This window comes from Cherax quadricarinatus, chromosome 49, assembly GCF_038502225.1.
Source record: "Cherax quadricarinatus isolate ZL_2023a chromosome 49, ASM3850222v1, whole genome shotgun sequence".
NCBI lineage: Eukaryota > Metazoa > Arthropoda > Malacostraca > Decapoda > Parastacidae > Cherax > Cherax quadricarinatus.
The window spans coordinates 2,683,659-2,710,146 of NC_091340.1; the positions used below are offsets into that span (position 1 = coordinate 2,683,659).

General features: G+C 47.2%; 1 protein-coding gene across 1 annotated transcript in view; it reads right to left on the bottom strand.

Moving 5' to 3' along the window:
* The window catches only part of Lmx1a (LIM homeobox transcription factor 1 alpha), a 64,027-nt gene that overhangs the window by 31,976 nt on the left and 5,563 nt on the right, over positions 1-26,488 (bottom strand). The window contains exons 2-3 of the mRNA XM_070095091.1: positions 9,961-10,181; positions 7,817-7,965 (exon numbers count right to left, since the gene is read on the bottom strand). Of these exons, the coding sequence (XP_069951192.1) occupies positions 7,817-7,965; positions 9,961-10,181 (370 nt within the window). The remainder of the gene's footprint in view (positions 1-7,816; positions 7,966-9,960; positions 10,182-26,488) is intronic.

Below are 26,488 nucleotides of genomic sequence, written 5' to 3' on the forward strand. Positions count from 1 at the left end.
TCTCTCTCTCTCTCTCTCTCTCTCTCTCTCTCTCTCTCTCTCTCTCTCTCTCTCTCTCTATCTATCTATCTATCTCTCTATATATATATCTCTCTCTCTTTCTTTCTCTCATTTACACAAGGGTTTTAAGGGTTATACCTGGAGGTTACCTGGAGGTTATTCCGGGGATCAACGCCCCCGCGGCCCGGTCCACGACCAGGCCTCCCGATGGATCAGGGCCTGATCAACTAGGCTGTTACTGCTGGCCGCACGCAGTCCAACGTACGAGCCACAGCCCGGCTGATCCGGCACTGACTTTAGGTATCTGTCCAGCTCTCTCTTGAAGGCAGCCAGGGGTTTATTGGCAATTCCCCTAATGCTTGATGGGAGGCTGTTGAACAGTTTTGGGCCCCGGACACTTATGGTGTTTTCCCTTAGTGTACCAATGGCGCCCCTACTTTTTATTGGGGGCATTTTGCATCGCCTGCCCAGTCTTTTACTTTCGTAGGGAGTGATTTCTGTGTGCAGATTTGGGACCATTCCTTCCAAGATTTTCCAAGTGTAGATTATGATATATCTCTCCCTCCTGCGTTCCAACGAGTACAAGTCAAGTGCTTTCAAGCGTTCCCAGTAGTTAAGGTGCTTGACAGAATTAGTAAGTAAGTAAGTAAGTAAATTTATTCAGGTATACACAATACAGTTACATAGAATTATCATACATAGCAGCATAAGTGTAGAGAACCTAGGATAACCTGGGATAACCTGGGATAACCTGGGATAACCTGGGATAACCTGGGATAACCCAAAAAAGTCAGACAGAGTGACTTATTTCCATTGGGGTCCTTTTACCTTATTATTATAATATAAAGGTTATAATATTTCCTTATTATTCTACAATGAAGATAACATCTTATTATCATACTAAAAAGACTATCTACTACACGAGGGTCATTAAGACTATCTACTACACCAGGGTCATTAAGACTATCTACTACACCAGGGTCATTAAGACTATCTACTACACCAGGGTCATTAAGACTATCTACTACACGAGGGTCATTAAGACTATCTACAATACGAGGGTCATTAAGACTATCTACTACACGAGGGTCATTAAGACTATCTACTACACGAGGGTCATTAAGACTATCTACTACCCGAGGGTCATTAAGACTATCTACTACACGAGGGTCATTAAGACTATCTACTACCCGAGGGTCATTAAGACTATCTACTACACGAGGGTCATTAAGACTATCTACAATACGAGGGTCATTAAGACTATCTACTACCCGAGGGTCATTAAGACTATCTACTACACGAGGGTCATTAAGACTATCTACTACACGAGGGTCATTAAGACTATCTACTACACGAGGGTCATTAAGACTATCTACTACCCGAGGGTCATTAAGACTATCTACTACACGAGGGTCATTAAGACTATCTACAATACGAGGGTCATTAAGACTATCTACTACCCGAGGGTCATTAAGACTATCTACTACACGAGGGTCATTAAGACTATCTACTACACCAGGGTCATTAAGACTATCTACTACACGAGGGTCATTAAGACTATCTACTACACTAGGGTCATTAAGACTATCTACTACACCAAGGTCATTAAGACTATCTACTACACCAGGGTCATTAAGACTATCTACAACACGAGGGTCATTAAGACTATCTACTACACGAGGGTCATTAAGACTATCTACTATACCAGGGTCATTAAGACTATCTACTACACGAGGGTCATTAAGACTATCTACTACACCAAGGTCATTAAGACTATCTACAACACGAGGGTCATTACTAGGAATAAGGTAAAATTTACACGTATGTTAGCTAAAAAATAGAAAATCATTCCCCTCCCTTTCTGTAGCTACATTCATCAGACACCTTTTGGCACTCTTCTTGAACTGGTTCATGCTATGACTGGCTTTGACATGTGTGGGTAGTCTGTTCCATTCCTTTATTGCTGTACAATAAAAGGTGTTTGAAGCCTGGCCAATGACTGTGGGTACTACAAAGTTGTGCTCTCTCCCCCTAGTACTATGATTGCTGCGGTTCCCAACCTTGACAAAATTGACAGCAAGATATTATGGACACTGTTTGTGAGCAATTTTATAAACATGATTTAGCTTCAGTTGTTTTACTCTGTCTTCAACATTCAGCATATCCAACTGCTGTAATTCATCCTGGCCTACATGTTCTCTTGGTCCCAGCCCCAGGATGAATCTTGCGATTTTGTTCTGGGTGATTTGCAGTCTATCTTTCAGTTTTTTTTGTCAAGGCAGAGTACCATGAAGAGCAAGAGTAATCCATATGGCATTGTATAAGGGCTAGACATAGGGTCCTGCGAGCCTCAGTAGGTAGACACTGTGCTTGTCTATACAGGAACTTCAGTCTGGCATTCGCTTTCTTTACTACACTGTTCCCTATCAATTCTCCTGACATGCATGGGTCAAAGGGGATTCCCAGATATTTAACTGATGAAACCAAAGTGATGGACTCCCCATTACACTGAACATTAAAATTATTTACCCTTCTCAGTTTATGTTTCGTTCCAAAGAGAAATGCTTCAGTTTTCCCTAGGTGTAATGATAGTTTGTTGTCTACTAACCATTTGCTGCAGGACTCCAGTTCCAGTGTTAAAACATTAGCAATATCTTGTGGGTCTTTACCTGTCACTAACTATACGTGCAGTAAAGGATCTCTGTACACTCTCTAGATCTGCGATTTCACCTGCTTTGAATGGAGATGTTAATGTACAGCAGTATTCCAGCCTAGAGAGAACAAGTGATTTGAAAAGGATCATCATGGGCTTGGCATCTCTCGTTTTGAAAGTTCTCATTATCCATCCTATCATTTTCTTTTGCACGTGCGATCGTGGCACTGTTGTGATCCTTGAAAGTGAGATCCTCAGACATTACTACTCCCAGGTCCCTTACATTATTTTTCCGCTCTATTGTATGGCCGGAGTCAGTAGTATACTCTGTTCTAGTTATTATCTCCTCCAGTTTTCCATAACGGAGTAGTTGGAATTTGTCCTCATTGAACATCATATTGTTTACCGTTGCCCACTGGAAAACTTTCTTTATATCTTCTTGGAGGTTAACCGCGTCCTCAGCAGATGACAGCCTCATGCAGATCCTAGTATCATCCGCAAAGGATGATACGGTGCTGTGGTGTATATCTCTGTTTATGTCTGATATGAGGATAAGGAATAAGATGGGGGCGAGTATTGTGCCTTGTAAACAGAGCTCTTCACTATGGCAGCCTCCGATTTAACTCTGTTGACCACTACTCTTTGTGTTCGATTTGTTAGGAAGTTGAAGATCCATCTCCCCACTTTCTCAGTTATTCCTTTAGAACGTATTTTATGGGCTATTACGCCATGATCGCATTTGTCAAATGCTTTTGCAAAGTCTGTGTATATTACATCTGCATTCTGATTTTCTTCCAGTGCATCCAAGGCCATGCTAAGAGTTCCTACCTTTATTAACAATCTAAGAGCTCTCTCTCTCTCTCTCTCTCTCTCTCTCTCTCTCTCTCTCTCTCTCTCTCTCTCTCTCTCTCTCTCTCTCTCTCTCTCTCTCCTAATATATCCACTGGTGTCCATGCACCAGCAGTCTACACATATACACCGCCTTGCGCACACACAAACACACTTCCTCTCACGCACGCAGCTATAATGCAGGAATGCTGTTACCCCTCCTTGAGCACTCTCTGGGGACCTGCCCCTGACACTCTCACTCTCCCCTCACTGTCAGCACTCAGCGGGACACTGTGTTATAAGGGAGGGCCGGGATGGACCCACGGCACCTCAGGCTGTCAGCAGGTTAAGTAGGAAGTCGTCTGGACAAGGACCAACGAGATAACGTGTTAAGAAATCCATATATACATCTGCCAGTGATGCTGAGTCGTAAAAATTTGGCAAGGAACTCAGAGGTGAGGAATATTATTATTAAGATTATTATTATGGTAGGTATAATGTTCGTCAGGAAACAGGACAAGTGTTTCCTGACGCAGGTCTTAGTCATATGATGATCCACAGCTGGAGCTTTTGGTCATCTGACCGAGGCCTTCCACTGGCTTACTACTCCACCCCTTTAAAAACAATGGTTATGATTATAACCATTGGGAATGATTACCTATTATCATTATTATTATTATTATTATTATTATTATTATTATTATTATTATTATTATTATTATTATTACTGTTACTATTTTTATTAATTTCATTATTATTTTATTTTGTATAATTATATTTTATTATTACATTATTATTATTATTATTATTTTATGAATATAATAACATTAACACAAGTGAGCGTTAACCCGCATGGGTCATACAGCACTGAATGACTATCGTCAAATGAATAAAAAAGAGAATATAACGAAAATATATGGAAGAAAAATCCCAAGTTCGTAATAAAAATAAAAATATTAAACTTACATCTTAGTAAATAACTTTATTAAGTAAAGGTAACTATTTGATAAAGTTCTACACGGAAGTGAACTTTGAGATCCAAGAACAATATTGTTCTTTAAGAACAACATTGAACTTTAGGATCTCGCTACAAAATAACTTTTCAATTATCCTTGACTACGAAAACAGACGTACAAAGCTACGTAAAATATGCAAAACTTTACGTAAAAATCCGCCCTATACAAAATCTCGATAAGAGTGATATTGACAACAAAGAAATAAATGGCCATTAAACGTGTTGGGTCAAAAACGCACAAAAAAAAAACGTCTTACCCGGGTTGTGCAGAAGCTGTTTGAAGGCTTCATAAAGAAAGATCAAAGATTAACCTAAGGTTGATGGCACAAGACAGTGCCTCCTCAAAGCTAGAGAGGCACTGTTGCTTACCAAGGAGTGGTGAGTGGCAGTCAAAACAGAAGATAACCCATGACCCGGGCAGTACTGATGCACCTCACCAAGAGATCCTCATTGTTGCATCGCGCTGCAACTCACTCAACACTGTATTATTTTGGTCTTCCTGGGAAATACCTGATGCTTAAGTGGTGCGTCTAGCGGCCCCTTGATAAACTAACAAGTACTGAAGGTCAGCGTAACATGAGATTGTACATAGTTGACTCGGCATGGTGATAGTACCAAACTGCTGAGAGAAACGAGCACGCACAGTTTAACATTTAATGAGGAAACCTTTCGCCACAAGTGGCTCAAGCAGCCACTTGTGGCGAAACGTTTTCTTATCAAATGTCATAATCTGTGCATACATGTCTCTTTCTCCTACACGAGATTCCATATACTACACAGAGTGGAGTGCACAACACACGTGGAGTGCACAACACACGTGGAGTGCACAACACACGTGGAGTGCACAACACACGTGGAGTGCACAACACACGTGGAGTGCACAACACACGTGGAGTGCACAACACACGTGGAGTGCACAACACACGTGGAGTGCACAACACACGTGGAATGCACAACACACGTGGAGTGCACAACACACGTGGAGTGCACAACACACGTGGAGTGCACAACACACGTGGAGTGCACAACACACGTGGAATGCACAACACACGTGGAGTGCACAACACACGTGGAGTGCACAACACATGTGGAGTGCACAACACACGTGGAGTGCACAACACACGTGGAGTGCACAACACACGTGGAGTGCACAACACACGTGGAGTGCACAACACACGTAAGACTCACTCACACCTTCCCCTTAGTGCTGATGCTTGATCATACACCTTACACCAGTAACCCGCACATACAGACACCCTTATGATGACGTTTCGGTCCCCCGTGGTGGCCACCTGACACCAAGCCCCCCGTAGTGGCCATCCGACACCCAGCCCCCCCCGTAGTAGCCATCCGACACCCAGCCTCCCCGTAGTGGCAACTTGACACCCAGCGCCCCGTGGTGGCCACCTGACACCCAACCCGATGCTAAATTCAACACCCAATAAATAGAGTTCAAGATCGGTGGCTTGAATCATCCCTCTGTGTGAGATGATATGCATGGTAAACACGTGTAGTGGGTGTACTGGAGCATGGTAGCATCACCAGGATGGTGCGCATGGTAAACACGTGTACTGGTGTGCGGATCATGGTAGCATCACCAGGATGGTGTACATGGTAAACACGTGTACTGATGTGCGGACCATGGTAGCATCACCAGGATGGTGTACATGGTAAACACGTGTAGTGGGTGTACTGGAGCATGGTAGCATCACCAGGATGGTGTACATGGTAAACACGTGTAGTGGGTGTACTGGAGCATGGTAGCATCACCAGGATGGTGTGCATGGTAAACACGTGTAGTGGGTGTACTGGAGCATGGTAGCATCACCAGGATGGTGTGCATGGTAAACACGTGTAGTGGGTGTACTGGAGCATGGTAGCATCACCAGGATGGTGTACATGGTAAACACGTGTAGTGGGTGTACTGGAGCATGGTAGCATCACCAGGATGGTGTGCATGGTAAACACGTGTAGTGGGTGTACTGGAGCATGGTAGCATCACCAGGATGGTGTACATGGTAAACATGTGTACTGGTGTGCGGACCATGGTAGCATCACCAGGATGGTGTACATGGTAAGCACGTGTAGTGGGTGTACTGGAGCATGGTAGCATCACCAGGATGGTGTACATGGTAAACACGTGTACTGGTGTGTGGACCATGGTAGCATCACCAGGATGGTGTACATGGTAAACACGAGTACTGGTGTGTGGACCATGGTAGCATCACCAGGATGGTGTACATGGTAAACACGAGTACTGGTGTGTGGACCATGGTAGCATCACCAGGATGGTGTACATGGTAAACACGTGTACTGGTGTGTGGACCATGGTAGCATCACCAGGATGGTGTACATGGTAAACACGAGTACTGGTGTGTGGACCATGGTAGCATCACCAGGATGGTGTACATGGTAAACACGAGTACTGGTGTGTGGACCATGGTAGCATCACCAGGATGGTGTACATGGTAATGTGTTTGTAAATCATATGGGATAGTTGTGGTTCCTTGACCTAATATAATTCTCTTAGTATACTAACTATCAGTGTTCTTGTATTTTTTTATACTATTAGACTATCACCTGCAATAGTAGTTGTTCCTATAGTCGTTTTTTTTTGCTTTACAAATAAATCTAAAAACTATAGTATTAGTAGAAGAACAATACAGTCTTAGTGACATACATCTTTTAATTAAATAAAGACAGGCCCCGCTTTACAGCGCTTTGCTGTATAGCCCTTGTGGTTTAGCGCTTCTTTTTGATTATAATAATAACTTACAGCGCTTCGCTCTGTCATTTTGTTAATGCGGCGGATTTGAATAATATTCATTCTTCATTTATTCAGACTTCCTACAATAAATATATTTACTACTCACTATAAGCTAAGAATGAAAATATTTTAGGGTAAGTAATGTGTGAGCTGTAAATGCATTTTTTTAGGCCTAGTTCTACTGCTCACTTATAATGTCAACATCAGACTTTTATATACCTCTGAAAGTAAAAGAAAAGGTATGTCTCACTTCACAGGGATTTTCACTTTACATCAGTAGCCCGGAACCTAACCTGCATTATAAGAGGAGTCTGACCTCTACAGCACAACTGTCCTCAAAGATTTGTTAAATTATACCATGAATTAAGGAATGATCCTAGACTTCACCTGACGAAACAGACACATGCGACACAGTAATTATGGACAAGGTAGACTATAGTGGACAAATAAGCATATTATCAGAAGACAGAGGTACTTACGTGCCCCTTAATACTGCCTGTCTCCTGGTCTGGTTATTGGGGATGTTGATCTACTGTTATGTTGTTGAACCCACCTTTCTGCAAGGCTTGGGAGACACACTAAAGGAGGCCATGAACTGCTTCCTCTGCGCCGACGTCAGTATTGTTCTGGGTCTTTTAGGACCCCGTCTACCGTCTCTAGGTCTTGATCCGTCGTCCACTATAAAGTCGTCGCCCAGAGGACCTGTAAACACCACACAGGAAGACTGTTATACTTGATATATTATGTTTAAAGCCTTTCTCTTTGTATATATACTAATGAATGTATGCACGTAGCGTAGCAGTCTGTTTACACCGAAGGATATATATCTTATTATTTGTATAAGTAAATTTTACTTCAGTTCCCGTATTAGAGATTAAAATATCCTTGCCTGAAGGTGCATAAGTGACATGCACCCTTAATCACCCTAGTACGATAGTCTTCAAATCTAATAACCCATTCGATCGTAGGCAGTCGTTAACGTAATGGTCATCAAGACTGCTCATCACCTGTTCACCATCAGTTAAGAATACTTCAATCTCTAAGACATGTATTAAAGAAAACTGTATATACTGTATTAAGATAAATGTACCTCTGAGTATATACAGTATACTCGGGTCGAGGATACACTTGTCTGAAGAAACAAGGTTGTGTTACATCATTGTCATGAACTAAGATGAATTATCTCATGATGCTTGATCATCTGCCTTTATTGTTTAGTAGAAAATTAATTGTGAAGACGAAATGATGAGAGCCTGAGATGAACGGAAGGTTGCCAGATATTACGGGAATTATTTATCTCCACGCCCAGCTAAAGAGCGAGAAATTCTGTTCGTGGCCGAGCCATGTCGGGGATCCCGGGAAATGAATGAACGAATGCTGAGGTGAAGGCTGGCATTCTAAGCGACTTCTGTACAAGAATTCATGAACCACATATATTATGTCCTTAGGAAGTGACATACTCAGTGGGCCCTACAGACGCGCAACTAGTTGTATGGGTTTCTGTCAGGACCTGGGCGCTTGGTCCAGAAGTCTCACTAATATTATTCTCTGTTGACTGAGGATCGAACACACACACATACACATAGTGAGAAACGTTTCGCCCACCAGTGGGTTTTAGTAGCTTAATACCTAAATATAAGAATGGAACCCATTGTTGAGGAGCTAGTGAAAGAATTGGAGCGATGCAGCAGCAGTGAGCGAGGGCACATGTGGATGGGGCCCACTAGTTGAAGTTACTCAGGCATATAAAGTTCTGTTCTCATGTCTGTATATTAGACTGATAAAGCCCCTGATGGGCGAAACGCTTCATAGTGCAGATACCTATCACCTATGTAATGCTCCTGAGTCATGCACCAGCCTGTTGGTATTAGCTATGAGCTAGAGATAATGACTTCATTGTTGTTACAATGACGGTATAGCACTGTCAACGGTTTTAAAAGCTAATTATTGTTCAAAATACTTCATCATGATGAGAGATATTAGGTGGGTCGTGGTACAAGGTGGAAGGTTACGTGGTGATGACGTGAGAGATATTAGGTGGGTCGTGGTACAAGGTGGAAGGTTACGTGGTGATGAGGTGAGAGATATTAGGTGGGTCGTGGTACAAGGTGGAAGGTTACGTGGTGATGAGGTGAGAGATATTAGGTGGGTCGTGGTACATAGCGGAAGGTTACGTGGTGATGAGGTGAGAGATATTAGGTGGGTCGTGGTACATAGCGGAAGGTTACGTGGTGATGAGGTGAGAGATATTAGGTGGGTCGTGGTACAAGGTGGAAAGTTACGTGGTGATGAGAGATATTAGAAGGTGGGTCGTGGTACAAGGTGGAAGGTTACGTGGTGATGAGAGATATTAGAAGGTGGGTCGTGGTACAAGGTGGAAGGTTACGTGGTGATGAGGTGAGAGATATTAGGTGGGCCGTGGTACAAGGTGGAAGGTTACGTGGTGATGAGAGATATTAGAAGGTGGGTCGTGGTACAAGGTGGAAGGTTACGTGATGATGAGAGTTTAGAAGGTGGGTCGTGGTACAAGGTGGAAGGTTACGTGGTGATGAGAAATATTAGGTGGGTCGTGGTACAAGGTGGAAGGTTACGTGGTGATGAGAGATATTAAAAGGTGGGTCGTGGTACAGAGCGGAAGGTTACGTGTCAATAAGAAAGTAAACAAAACTACTAGGTAATACTAACTCAGCCACTCACTCTGCGGCCCGTGCTGCTGCAGGAGAAACATCTCCTTCTCGTAGTCTGCTCTGCAGAAGAGCTGGTGGCCCCGCAGCACGTACTGGTCACCCTTCTGCAGCACTTGACAGCACACCACACAGGCAAAACAGTGCAGATGAAAGACCAGAGACTGTGCTCGCATGACCAGTTCGTGAGGCAGGAGGCGGTCACCACACCCGGCGCACTTCACAGAGAATAGTCTGCGTAAGGAAACAGCAGCGAGTTAGTTAGTGTTAGCTGCTGGCTGCTCCATCCTGCTCTAGTTACAAGTAATGAAGGATGATCCTATTAGTAAGGATAATCCTATCAGAAGCTTGGCTTATATTAACGCGTTGTCACAGAGGGTATATATGTATGTGTGTGTGTGAGAGAGAGAGACAGAGTACTTACCTATATGTCGTTTAAGGGGTCGATTCACAGCTCCTTCGCCGTGTGTCCGTGTTTTAAGAGAAATGTCAAACTGGTGCAGGGGCGAGGAGCTGTGAATCAAACCCTGCAACCAACAGGTGAGTACCTACATTGATCTCTCATTATTCACTACTATCATCAATTATAGGTGTTAATTATAGTGCCACTTTCTACTTTTCCACTTGTTGGAGTGTTCAATATATTGGTCGTAACAAGTAGTTTTTTCTTGAGCAAACTGGATAAAAAAAATTGAAGTAAACTGTTGTCAATACAATTTTGTGAGCAAGAGACCAGGTGAGACACCGAAGATATTGTGAGCAAGAGACCAGGTGAGACACCGAAGATATTGTGAGCAAGAGACCAGGTGAGACACCGAAGATATTGTGAGCAAGAGACCAGGTGAGACACCGAAGATATTGTGAGCAAGAGACCAGGTGAGACACCGAAGATATTGTGAGCAAGAGACCAGGTGAGACACCGAAGATATTGTGAGCAAGAGACCAGGTGAGACACCGAAGATATGTGGGAGAAAGTTTTCCCTTTTGAGTAACACCCCTCACGTCAACACCCCTCACGTCAACACCCCTCACGTCAACACCCCTCACGTCAACACCCCTCACGTCAACACCCCTCACGTCAACACCCCTCACGTCAACACCCCTCACGTCAACACCCCTCACGTCAACACCCCTCACGTCAACACCCCTCACGTCAACACCCCTCACGTCAACACCCCTCACGTCAACACCCCTCACGTCAACACCCTGCACGCCAACACCCCACACACCAACACCAACACACCAACACCCACACATCAACACCCCACACACCAACACCAACACACCAACACCAACACACCAACACCCACACACCAACACCAACACACCAACACCCCACACACCAACACCAACACACCAACACCCACACATCAACACCCCACACACCAACACCAACACACCAACACCAACACACCAACACCCACACACCAACACCAACACACCAACACCCACACACCAACACCCACACATCAACACCCCACACACCAACACCCCACACACCAACACCCACACACCAACACCCCACACACCAACACCAACACACCAACACCAACACACCACCACCAACACACCAACACCCACACACCAACACCAACACACCAACACCAACACACCAACACCCACACACCAACACCCACACATCAACACCCCACACACCAACACCAACACACCAACACCAACACACCAACACCCACACACCAACACCAACACACCAACACCCCACACACCAACACCAACACACCAACACCCACACACCAACACCAACACACCAACACCAACACACCAACACCCACACACCAACACCCACACATCAACACCCCACACACCAACACCCCACACACCAACACCCACACACCAACACCCCACACACCAACACCAACACACCAACACCCACACACCAACACCCACACATCAACACCCCACAAAACAACACCCCACACACCAACACCCCACACACCAACACCCACACACCAACATCCCACACACCAACACCCTACACACCAACAACAACACACCAACATCCCACACACCAACATCCCACACACCAACACCCTACACACCAACACCCACACACCAACATCCCACACACCAACACCCACACACCAACACCCCACACACCAACACCCCACACACCAACACCCACACACCAACACCCACACACCAACACCCACACACCAACACCCCACACACCAACACCCCACACACCAACACCCACACACCAACACCCCACACACCAACACCCACACACCAACACCCCACACACCAACACCCCACACACCAACACCCACACACCAACACCCCACACACCAACACCCCACACACCAACACCCCACACACCAACACCCACACACCAACACCCACACACCAACACCCACACACCAACACCCCACACACCAACACCCACACACCAACACCCCACACACCAACACCCCACACACCAACACCCCACACACCAACACCCACACACCAACACCCCACACACCAACACCCACACACCAACACCCCACACACCAACACCCCACACATCAACACCCACACACCAACACCCCACACATCAACACCCCACACATCAACACCCCACACACCAACACCCCACACACCAACACCCACACACCAACACCCACACACCAACACCCCACACATCAACACCCCACACACCAACACCCCACACACCAACACCCACACACCAACACCCCACACACCAACACCCACACACCAACACCCCACACACCAACACCCACACACCAACACCCCACACACCAACACCCCACACACCAACACCCACACACCAACACCCCACACACCAACACCCACACACCAACACCCCACACACCAACACCCCACACACCAACACCCACACACCAACACCCACACACCAACACCCACACACCAACACCCCACACACCAACACCCCACACCAACACCCACACACCAACACCCCACACCAACACCCCACACACCAACACGCTGGAAGGATCACTGCTCGGAGACGCTTCTGGCCTTGTAGGGAGAGTAGCTTTGGAAAAGAATGAGGATAAGTAAAATAATTACTAAACGAAGATATCTTCGTAAATCAAGTTGAACAGTTTCTTAGACGTTGGTGGTGAGGTGAAGACAATGTTGTCTGTGAGACCATGATGAACTGCCATAACCAAGGTGCTTCCAGGCAAGTGAGGGGCTCTTGATCCCAGGATCTGAAGCTGCCTTTCCCTTTCTCGGATCAAACCTGTCTACATACCATTTCTCAGATACCACATGACTCATATGAGTTTAATACAAAAACATTGCAATCTTCCTCCTGGAGCTTGACTTGAGAATTTAGTTCTCTATACTACAAACAATAACCACAAATTTCTAAACATATTTACCTCTTTCCTCCATGAAATAATAATAATATATATATATATATATATATATATATATATATATATATATATATATATATATATATATATATATATATATATATATATATACATAAATATATATATATATATATATATATATATATATATATATATATATATATATATATATATATATATATATATATATATATATATATATATATATATATATATATATATATATATATATATATATATATATATAAAGTTTATGTTGACTGGAGGCTGGCACTTGAGCGTGCTGGCACTTCAGCGTGCTGGCACACTCCGGAAGCTGCCTAATGGACGACACCAGCAACCAATAGGAATGTTTCAACTGAAATGGTGTGTAAATAGAGCATTTCTATTGGTTAAAATGCTGTGTAGGGCTTGCATTGGTAATTCTCCAAAAATCCGAAAATGTAGTCTGGGTTTCAGCCAATGGGCTTCCGTTGCGGGAGAGGGAGAGTAAATATAAATTTGCCATCGGCTGGGCAGCTGTAAAGTGTCTGGAATATGCAATTATCCGACGCTGCTTTCCTTGTGTCCCGAACTGATCGTCAACTTAGCCAAAACTTCTACATGACTCAGAAAGACCAGGTCCCAGACCAACAATATGGCCACTGTCTTGGGCGAAGTTGGTCTCTGATATGTTACTCGTCCCACGGCGATGGTTCTCCCAGGCTCAGATAGTTTTTTGCCCTTTAATGTAATACTTGTTAATAGTTTGTAACTCAGTAAGATCACCTGGTTTATAAAAGTTGAGGTCACATCAGAAGCCTGAACGACAGAACTAACACAGTAGAAGTTACATCACTACAAGCAGAGACCACAACATGGCCACATGGAGCCCACAAGCAGAGACCACAACATGGCCACATGGAGCCCACAAGCAGAGACCACAACATGGCCACATGGAGCCCACAAGCAGAGACCACAACATGGCCACATGGAGCCCACAAGCAGAGACCACAACATGGCCACATGGAGCCCACAAGCAGAGACCACAACATGGCCACATGGAGCCCACAAGCAGAGACCACAACATGGCCACATGGGGCCCACAAGCAGAGACCACAACATGGCCACATGGAGCCCACAAGCAGAGACCACAACATGGCCACATGGTGCCCACAAGCAGAGACCACAACATGGCCACATGGTGCCCACAAGTAGAGACCACAACATGGACACATGGGGCCCACAAGCAGAGACCACAACATGACCACATGGGGCCCACAAGCAGAGACCACAACATGGCCACATGATGCCCACAAGCAGAGACCACAACATGGCCACATGGTGCCCACAAGCAGAGACCACAACATGGCCACATGGTGCCCACAAGCAGAGACCACAACATGGCCACATGGTGCCCACAAGCAGAGACCACAACATGGCCACATGGTGCCCACAAGCAGAGACCACAACATGGCCACATGGTGCCCACAAGCAGAGACCACAACATGGCCACATGGGGCCCACAAGCAGAGACCACAACATGGCCACATGGGGCCCACAAGCAGAGACCACAACATGGCCACATGGTGCCCACAAGCAGAGACCACAACATGGCCACATGGTGCCCACAAGCAGAGACCACAACATGGCCACATGGGGCCCACAAGCAGAGACCACAACATGGCCACATGGGGCCCACAAGCAGAGACCACAACATGGCCACATGGGGCCCACAAGCAGAGACCACAACATGACCACATGGTGCCCACAAGCAGAGACCACAACATGACCACATGGTGCCCACAAATAGAGACCACAACATGGCCACATGGGGCCCACAAGCAGAGACCACAACATGGCCACTTGGTGCCCACAAGCAGAGACCACAACATGGCCACATAGGGCCCACAAGCAGAGACCACAACATGACCACATGGGGCCCACAAGCAGAGACCACAACATGGCCACATGGGGCCCACAAGCAGAGACCACAACATGGCCATATGGTGCCCACAAGCAGAGACCACAACATGGCCACATAGGGCCCACAAGCAGAGACCACAACATGACCACATGGTGCCCACAAGCAGAGACCACAACATGGACATATGATGCCCACAAGCAGAGACCACAACATGGCCACTTGGTGCCCACAAGCAGAGACCACAACATGGCCACATGGGGCCCACAAGCAGAGACCACAACATGGCCACATGGAGCCCACAAGCAGAGACCACAACATGGCCACATGGTGCCCACAAGCAGAGACCACAACATGGCCACATGGTGCCCACAAGCAGAGACCACAACATGGACACATGGGGCCCACAAGCAGAGACCACAACATGACCACATGGGGCCCACAAGCAGAGACCACAACATGGCCACATGATGCCCACAAGCAGAGACCACAACATGGCCACATGGTGCCCACAAGCAGAGACCACAACATGGCCACATGGTGCCCACAAGCAGAGACCACAACATGGCCACATGGTGCCCACAAGCAGAGACCACAACATGGCCACATGGTGCCCACAAGCAGAGACCACAACATGGCCACATGGTGCCCACAAGCAGAGACCACAACATGGGGCCTACAAACAGAGACCACAACATGGCCACATGGAGCCCACAAGCAGAGACCACAACATGGCCACATGGGGCCCACAAGCAGAGACCACAACATGGCCACATGGGGCCCACAAGCAGAGACCACAACATGGCCATATGGTGCCCACAAGCAGAGACCACAACATGGCCACATAGGGCCCACAAGCAGAGACCACAACATGACCACATGGTGCCCACAAGCAGAGACCACAACATGGACATATGATGCCCACAAGCAGAGACCACAACATGGCCACTTGGTGCCCACAAGCAGAGACCACAACATGGCCACATGGGGCCCACAAGCAGAGACCACAACATGGCCACATGGAGCCCACAAGCAGAGACCACAACATGGCCACATGGTGCCCACAAGCAGAGACCACAACATGGCCACATGGTGCCCACAAGTAGAGACCACAACATGGACACATGGGGCCCACAAGCAGAGACCACAACATGACCACATGGGGCCCACAAGCAGAGACCACAACATGGCCACATGATGCCCACAAGCAGAGACCACAACATGGCCACATGGTGCCCACAAGCAGAGACCACAACATGGCCACATGGTGCCCACAAGCAGAGACCACAACATGGCCACATGGTGCCCACAAGCAGAGACCACAACATGGCCACATGGTGCCCACAAGCAGAGACCACAACATGGCCACATGGTGCCCACAAGAAGAGACCACAACATGGCCACATGGGGCCCACAAGCAGAGACCACAACATGGCCACATGGGGCCCACAAGCAGAGACCACAACATGGCCACATGGGGCCCACAAGCAGAGACCACAACATGACCACATGGTGCCCACAAGCAGAGACCACAACATGACCACATGGTGCCCACAAATAGAGACCACAACATGGCCACATGGGGCCCACAAGCAGAGACCACAACATGGCCACTTGGTGCCCACAAGCAGAGACCACAACATGGCCACATAGGGCCCACAAGCAGAGACCACAACATGACCACATGGGGCCCACAAGCAGAGACCACAACATGGCCACATGGGGCCCACAAGCAGAGACCACAACATGGCCATATGGTGCCCACAAGCAGAGACCACAACATGGCCACATAGGGCCCACAAGCAGAGACCACAACATGACCACATGGTGCCCACAAGCAGAGACCACAACATGGCCACATGGTGCCCACAAGCAGAGACCACAACATGGCCACATGGTGCCCACAAGCAGAGACCACAACATGGCCACATGGTGCCCACAAGCAGAGACCACAACATGGCCACATGGTGCCCACAAGCAGAGACCACAACATGGCCATATGATGCCCACAAGCAGAGACCACAACATGACCACATGGTGCCCACAAGCAGAGGCCACAACATGGCCACATGGTGCCCACAAGCAGAGACCACAACATGGCCACATGGTGCCCACAAGCAGAGACCACAACATGGCCACATGGTGCCCACAAGCAGAGACCACAACATGACCACATGGTGCCCACAAGCAGAGACCACAACATGGCCACATGGTGCCCACAAGCAGAGACCACAACATGGCCACATGGTGCCCACAAGCAGAGACCACAACATGGCCACATGGTGCCCACAAGCAGAGACCACAACATGACCACATGGTGCCCACAAGCAGAGACCACAACATGGCCACATGGTGCCCACAAGCAGAGACCACAACATGGCCACATGGTGCCCACAAGCAGAGACCACAACATGGCCACATGGTGCCCACAAGCAGAGACCACAACATGGCCATATGATGCCCACAAGCAGAGACCACAACATGACCACATGGTGCCCACAAGCAGAGGCCACAACATGGCCACATGGTGCCCACAAGCAGAGACCACAACATGGCCACATGGTGCCCACAAGCAGAGACCACAACATGGCCACATGGTGCCCACAAGCAGAGACCACAACATGACCACATGGTGCCCACAAGCAGAGACCACAACATGGCCACATGGTGCCCACAAGCAGAGACCACAACATGGCCACATGGTGCCCACAAGCAGAGACCACAACATGGCCACATGGTGCCCACAAGCAGAGACCACAACATGACCACATGGTGCCCACAAGCAGAGACCACAACATGGCCACATGGTGCCCACAAGCAGAGACCACAACATGGCCACATGGTGCCCACAAGCAGAGACCACAACATGGCCACATGGTGCCCACAAGCAGAGACCACAACATGGCCATATGATGCCCACAAGCAGAGACCACAACATGACCACATGGTGCCCACAAGCAGAGACCACAACATGACCACATGGTGCCCACAAGCAGAGACCACAACATGACCACATGGTGCCCACAAGCAGAGACCACAACATGGCCACATGGTGCCCACAAGCAGAGACCACAACATGGCCACATGGTGCCCACAAGCAGAGACCACAACATGACCACATGGTGCCCACAAGCAGAGACCACAACATGGCCACATGGTGCCCACAAGCAGAGACCACAACATGGCCACATGGTGCCCACAAGCAGAGACCACAACATGGCCACATGGTGCCCACAAGCAGAGACCACAACATGGCCATATGATGCCCACAAGCAGAGACCACAACATGACCACATGGTGCCCACAAGCAGAGGCCACAACATGGCCACATGGTGCCCACAAGCAGAGACCACAACATGGCCACATGGTGCCCACAAGCAGAGACCACAACATGGCCATATGATGCCCACAAGCAGAGACCACAACATGACCACATGGTGCCCACAAGCAGAGGCCACAACATGGCCACATGGTGCCCACAAGCAGAGACCACAACATGGCCACATAGGGCCCACAAGCAGAGACCACAACATGACCACATGGTGCCCACAAGCAGAGGCCACAACATGGCCACATGGTGCCCACAAGCAGAGACCACAACATGACCACATGGTGCCCACAAGCAGAGACCACAACATGACCACATGGTGCCCACAAGCAGAGACCACAACATGGCCATATGATGCCCACAAGCAGAGACCACAACATGACCACATGGTGCCCACAAGCAGAGACCACAACATGACCACATGGTGCCCACAAGCAGAGGCCACAACATGGCCACATGGTGCCCACAAGCAGAGACCACAACATGACCACATGGTGCCCACAAGCAGAGACCACAACATGACCACATGGTGCCCACAAGCAGAGGCCACAACATGGCCACGTGTTGTGGCCATGGCCTGGAGTAAAAATTTCACATTTCATACCAGATATGTTAAGCAAATTTCCTAAATTTACTTGTAACAGTTGAAGACTGAGACACTTATGCAACATATGGGAATCTTTATTGAGGAAACGTTTCGCCACACAGTGGCTTCATCAGTCCAATACAAAGTAGAAAGATGTAAGGAGAGGAGAAGTTTAAGGTAATCAGTCCCATATGTTGCATAAGTGTCTCAATCTTCAATTTGTCGGTTTTCAAAACCATTCATCACAACTTGTAACACTTAAGTGAAGTTAATATATAAATCCAAATGTACGCCTGTTAACCCTTTTGGGGCCTAGTTCCTAGGCCTTTTGTGTATCCATATGCTCTTGTGCTACCATCCACAGGATGGATATGAGGTGCACAATAATCTAGCCATTTCGGAGGTAAAATTTAATCTAATCTAAAATTCTCTCTCTGTCTCCCCCCCCACACACACACAAGCAGCATCCTGACTCACTTTGTCCATCTGTCCATCAATTGATGGACTGAAGACACTGACTCCAGACTGAGGGACCGATTACTCAAGCTTCTCCTCATCTTTCACCTTTCTCTGCGTTGGACTGAAGAAGCCACTGCGCGGAGAAACGTTTCCAGAATAAAGATTCCCAAATATTGCACAAGTTTCTCATTTATCATGTCCACCAGTGAACACAGGACTTTGTTCAGTGTGAACGTCAGAGAAGTGGGAGAACACAGGACTGTTCAGTGTGAACGTCAGAGAAGTGGGGGAACACAGGACTGTGTTCAGTGTGAACGTCAGAGAAGTGAGGGAACACAGGACTGTGTTCAGTGTGAACGTCAGAGAAGTGGGGGAACACAGGACTGTGTTCAGTGTGAACGTCAGAGAAGTGGGGGAACACAGGACTGTGTTCAGTGTGAACGTCAGAGAAGTGGGGGAACACAGGACTGTGTTCAGTGTGAACGTCAGAGAAGTGGGGGAACACAGGATTGTGTTCAGTGTGAACGTCAGAGAAGTGGGGGAACACAGGACTGTGTTCAGTGTGAACGTCAGAGAAGTGGGGGAACACAGGACTGTGTTCAGTGTGAACGTCAGAGAAGTGGGGGAACACAGGACTGTGTTCAGTGTGAACGTCAGAGAAGTGGGGGAACACAGGATTGTGTTCAGTGTGAACGTCAGAGAAGTGGGGGAACACAGGACTTTGTTCAGTGTGAACGTCAGAGAAGTGGGGGGAACACAGGACTGTGTTCAGTGTGAACGTCAGAGAAGTGGGGGGAACACAGGACTGTGTTCAGTGTGAACGTCAGAGAAGTGGGGGAACACAGGACTGTGTTCAGTGTTAATGTCAGAGAAGTGGGGGAACACAGGACTGTGTTCAGTGTGAACGTCAGAGAAGTGGGGGAACACAGGACTGTGTTCAGTGTGAACGTCAGAGAAGTGGGAGGAAAATATCAAGATTTAAAGAACTTCAACATTTGCAGGAGGTCAAACGTAACATAAACGTTTTGAAAATCTTCAGTTTTCGAAATTTTGGGCCTGACCCATGAGAAACCCATTTTGACTGTGGAAGCTGACGAGATTCTTCACTCTTCCTCCGACAATATTCCTTCGTGAAGAAAGATTTTCGGGTCTTGTGACGATCAAAACAAAGGTATGGAACAACATGGATCCTGAACATGACCTGTGTTCATCAGCGTCAACCCAAAACTGGAAGAACTTACCCACAAGTTGACAGCCGCTGAAAAATAATCCGTTATATCAGTTATTGACTATCGTAATAAAGTCGCATTTATATGAAAATATATCAAGTGTGTTTCTACAAGAATGGTATACAATACCAACAAGATGAAATTAAGACACATGGAGTTGGTGTGAAGAGTACCAACTCCAAGGTTGAGGGACTGATTACCTCATCTTCTGTATATAGTTCTACTGTCTTCAATTATGTCCAAGAATTTATTGATAAAGCCACTGGATGGCGAAATGTCTATAGTAAAGATACCCAGATGTTACATATGTCTTAATTACAAGTGTTTTTCATTGTGTCTGCTAAAAAGTCGTTGAAAATGGTATAAAATACCGACAAGTTGAAGATTAAGACACATGTGAAACAGTTGGGTATCTTTATTGTTGAGACGGTTCTCCTACACAGTAGGCTTCTTCAGTCAAATATACAGGGAGTAGTAGTAATAAAACAAAGACGTAATCAGTCCATCAAAATTGGAGAAAAAGTATTTGAGGTGGTCAGTCCCTCAGCCTGGAGAAGAGTTCAGCTCCATGGAGCTGACCTCAACAGTGACTCGGACCTCTGTTAGCTGTACTGTTGGCTGTATTTCCCTGTAATAGTGTTTCGAATTGTACAGGACACCTGAGTATGTGTAAGACGTACGTACACTTCTTAACTGCTACCATCACCACCACAACAACCACCACTACTACCAATACCGCCATCACCACCATCAACACCATCAGCACCATCACCGCCACCAACACCATCACCATCACATCCAACACCGCCGCTGCTCCCCTCGTTTCCCCTCCCAGCTGTCGCCAGGCAACACGTGGGTCACCCACCTCCCCTCACCATCTGGCTCGTCGCCCCTCACTCCTCCCCTCACCAGCTGGCTCGCCTCCCCTCACTCCTCCCCTCACCAGCTGGCTTTCCTACCCTCACATTTATTATAATGAAAAATATTCGTCCGTGATCCGCTCCACAGTATTGGCAAGTTTGGGTTGACGGGGGATGGGGAGGGGGAGAGCATGGGGGAACGGGTGACCATGGGGGATGGGTAGAGCAGGCCATGGGCATGGCCTGGGACAGTTGAAGCCAGAGACAGGGTAGGGGCTAGAGCCCTGTGGTGGTGGGTAGGACTGTAGTGGTGGGCAGGACTGTGGTGGTGGGCAGGACTGTGGTGGTGGGCAGGACTGTGGTGGTGGGCAGGACTGTGGTGGTGGGCAGGACTGTGGTGGTGGGCAGAACTGTGGTGGTAGGCAGGACTGTGGTGGTGGGCAGGACTGTGGTGGTGGGCAGGACTGTGGTGGTGGGCAGGACTGTGGTGGTGGGCAGAACTGTGGTGGTAGGCAGGACTGTGGTGGTGGGCAGAGTTGTGGTGGTGGGCAGGACTGTGGTGGTGGGCAGGACTGTGGTGGTGGGCAGGACTGTGGTGGTGGGCAGAACTGTGGTGGTAGGCAGGACTGTGGTGGTGGGCAGGACTGTGGTGGTGGGCAGGACTGTGGTGGTGGGCAGGACTGTGGTGGTGGGCAGAACTGTGGTGGTAGGCAGGACTGTGGTGGTGGGCAGAGTTGTGGTGGTGGGCAGGACTGTGGTGGTGGGTAGGACTGTGGTGGTGGGCAGGACTGTGGTGGTGGGCAGAACTGTGGTGGTAGGCAGGACTGTGGTGGTGGGCAGGACTGTGGTGGTGGGCAGGACTGTGGTGGTGGGCAGGACTGTGGTGGTGGGCAGGACTGTGGTGGTGGGCAGGACTGTGGTGGTGGGCAGGACTGTGGTGGTGGGCAGGACTGTGGTGGTGGGCAGGACTGTGGTGGTGGGCAGGACTGTGGTGGTGGGCAGGACTGTGGTGGTGGGCAGGACTGTGGTGGTGGGCAGGACTGTGGTGGTGGGCAGGACTGTGGTGGTGGGCAGGACTGTGGTGGCGGGCAGGACTGTGGTGGTGGGCAGGACTGTGGTGGCGGGCAGGACTGCGGTGGTACAAGATGGTAAAGGACCTGTCACAGTTTATATTCTTCCCAAGTTTTAAGATTTGTTCTATAAGTTAAGTCTTAAAACTTGGGAATAAAGTAAGGTATGTCTGACAGGTTCTTGACCATCTCACTCACATTATCATAAAGCAACGAATGAGGTGAAATCTCGCCCTTATATGCTTTCTGCTCTTCTATTATTTTTACACTTCCTTGACAATGTGAGATCACGAAAGCGCTTGGAAGTTCATTGCTTTTTTCATAGTGGTTGTTCTGTGTGTGTGTGGGGGGGGGATATATATATATATATATATATATATATATATATATATATATATATATATATATATATATATATATATATATATATATATATATATATATATATATATACACACACACACACAGTGAGAGTAAAAGGTAGATGGGATACAAGGAAAATTGGAAGCAGCAGGTAAGAGAGAGGTGAAGGTGTATAAGATAAAGGAGGAGGTAGTTAGGGTAAGATATAAACAACTCTTGGGGGACAGATGGACTAGTGAGAGTATAGGCAATGGGGTAGGTTTAAGAATGTAGTGTTAGAGTGTTCAGCAGAAGTTTGTGGTTACAGGAAAGTGGGTGCAGGAGGGAAGAGGAGCAATTGGTGGAATGATGATGTAAAGAGAGTAGTAAGGGAGAAAAAGTTAGCATATGAGAAGTTTTTACAAAGTAGAAGTGATGCAAGGAGGGAAGAGTATATGGAGAAAAAGAGAGAGGTTAAGAGAGCGGTGAAGCAATGTAAAAAGAGAACAAATGAGAGCGTGGGTGAGATGTTATCAACAAATTTTGTTGAAAATAAGAAAAAGTTTTGGAGTGAGATTAATAAGTTGAGGAAGCCTAGAGAACAAATGAATGTTAAAAATAGAAGAGGAGAGTTATTAAATGGAGAGTTAGAGGTATCGGGAAGATGGAGGGAATATTTTGAGGAATTGTTAAATGTTGATGAAGACTGGGAAACTGATTTCGTGTATAGAGCAAGGAGGATTAACATCTTGTAGGCGTGAGGAGGAGTGAGTTGTGAGTGTGGGAGAAGTTCGTGAGGCAGTAGGTAGAATGAGAGGGTGTAAGGCAGCTGGGATAGATGAAATAAAGACACAGTAACTGTGGCCAAGTTCACTGTGTCTTCACCACTACACCAGCATTACTATTGAAGGTGCATTGTTATCACCAGCACCAGTGTCTTCACCACTACACCAACATTACTGTTGAAGGTGCATTGTTATCACCAGCACCAGTGTCTTCACCACTACACCAACATTACTGTTGAAGGTGCATTGTTATCACCAGCACCAGTGTCTTCACCACTACACCAACATTACTATTGAAGGTGCATTGTTATCACCAGCACCAGTGTCTTCACCACTACACCAACATTACTGTTGAAGGTGCATTGTTATCACAAGCACCAGTGTCTTCACCACTACACCAACATTACTATTGAAGGTGCATTGTTATCACCAGCACCAGTGTCTTCACCACTACACCAACATTACTGTTGAAGGTGCATTTTTATTACCGTTGTTTTCCCCAACACACCAGGACAGCCTCAACCAGTGTGTGGCGTCAAGACTGAAGAGCAAGGAACGAGTTACCAACTACCTTCAAGGTTCCCAACTTACAGGAAAATGACCTATGAAGGATACTGCAGAAGCCATTCACTAACTACATGCAAAATGTCACATCGGACACTGAGAAGACCATAACACCTTACCTGAGCCCATGGGTGAGGCCCGACTGGTCTCAGAAACAACAGAAACTGTATTGTTCAGTAAAGATGTTGCAAAAGTAATTTTGCAGTCAAAAAAGATTACATGCCACTGAAAGATACTAAATAGGTGTTACACTGACACTACACTGACACACCTGAAGGGCAAGCTGAGATCATAACCAGTGGAACGCACAAAACAGATCATGAACACACGTACTTCACTGAGCGGCGGAACTCAGATTTACAAAAAAAAAAAAAAAATATATTAACTTTGGTACACAAAAGCAAGAACCGGACGAAAGTCAACGTTGATTTTGTATTTGACTCAAAGAGACAAACGTAGTGTTGAGAGCTTTCACAGAAACTTGTATCTTGTCAAGTAAGGAGACTAGAGTAAATAAAAGATGGAGGGAAATACATACAAGATAATATAAGATAGAGCTAAAAGTAGTCAAAATATAGCACCAGAAGTATTCAAAATTTTTATCTAATATAAGTTTATACTGGACCTTCTGAGAAATTCTTGACCGAGGAATACTGAAAACTATCTAAAACTAAGATAATTCTGCATTAATGTTAATTACAGGAGAACAACAGTGACCTCAAGACTCCATCTTGGAAGCTGCCTTGATCGTTAACAGTGACCTCAAGACTCCACCTTGGAAGCTGCCTTGATCGTCAACAGTGACCTCAAGACTCCACCTTGGAAGCTGCCTTGATCGTCAACAGTGACCTCAAGACTCCACCTTGGAAGCTGCCTTGATCGTCAACAGTGACCTCAAGACTCCACCTTGGAAGCTGCCTTGATGGTCAACAGTGACCTCAAGACTCCACCTTGGAAGCTGCCTTGATCGTCAACAGTGACCTCAAGACTCCACCTTGGAAGCTGCCTTGATCGTCAACAGTGACCTCAAGACTCCACCTTGGAAGCTGCCTTGATCGTCAACAGTGACCTCAAGACTCCACCTTGGAAGCTGCCTTGATCGTCAACAGTGACCTCAAGACTCCACCTTGGAAGCTGTCATGATCATCAACAGTGACCTCAAGACGCCATCTTGGAAGCTGCCTTGATCGTCAACAGTGACCTCAAGACTCCACCTTGGAAGCTGCCTTGATCGTCAACAGTGACCTCAAGACTCCACCTTGGAAGCTGCCATGATCGTCAACAGTGACTTCAAGACTCCACCTTGGAAGCTGCCTTGATCGTCAACAGTGACCTCAAGACTCCACCTTGGAAGCTGCCATGATCGTCAACAGTGACCTCAAGACTCCACATTGGAAGCTGTCATGATCGTCAACAGTGACCTCAAGACTCCACCTTGGAAGCTGCCTTGATCGTCAACAGTGACCTCAAGACTCCACCTTGGAAGCTGCCTTGATCGTCAACAGTGACCTCAAGACTCCATCTTGGAAGCTGCCTTGATCGTCAACAGTGACCTCAAGACTCCACCTTGGAAGCTGTCATGATCGTCAACAGTGACCTCAAGACTCCACCTTGGAAGCTGCCATGATCGTCACCAGTGACCTCAAGACTCCACCTTGGAATCTGCCATGATCGTCACCAGTGACCTCAAGACTCCACCTTGGAATCTGCCATGATCGTCAACAGTGACCTCAAGACTCCACCTTGGAAGCTGCCTTGATCGTCAACAGTGACCTCAAGACTCCACCTTGGAAGCTGCCATGATCGTCAACAGTGACCTCAAGACTCCACCTTGGAAGCTGCCATGATCGTCAACAGTGACCTCAAGACTCCACCTTGGAAGCTGCCATGATCGTCAACAGTGACCTCAAGACTCCACCTTGGAAGCTGCCATGATCGTCAACAAACACACATGAGAGCTTTTAAAACTGTGACAAATTCGCACTGAACCAGCTGATAAGGAAGCCGACAAGTAATGATAACACTCGAAATTTTATCTTCAGTAACAAGT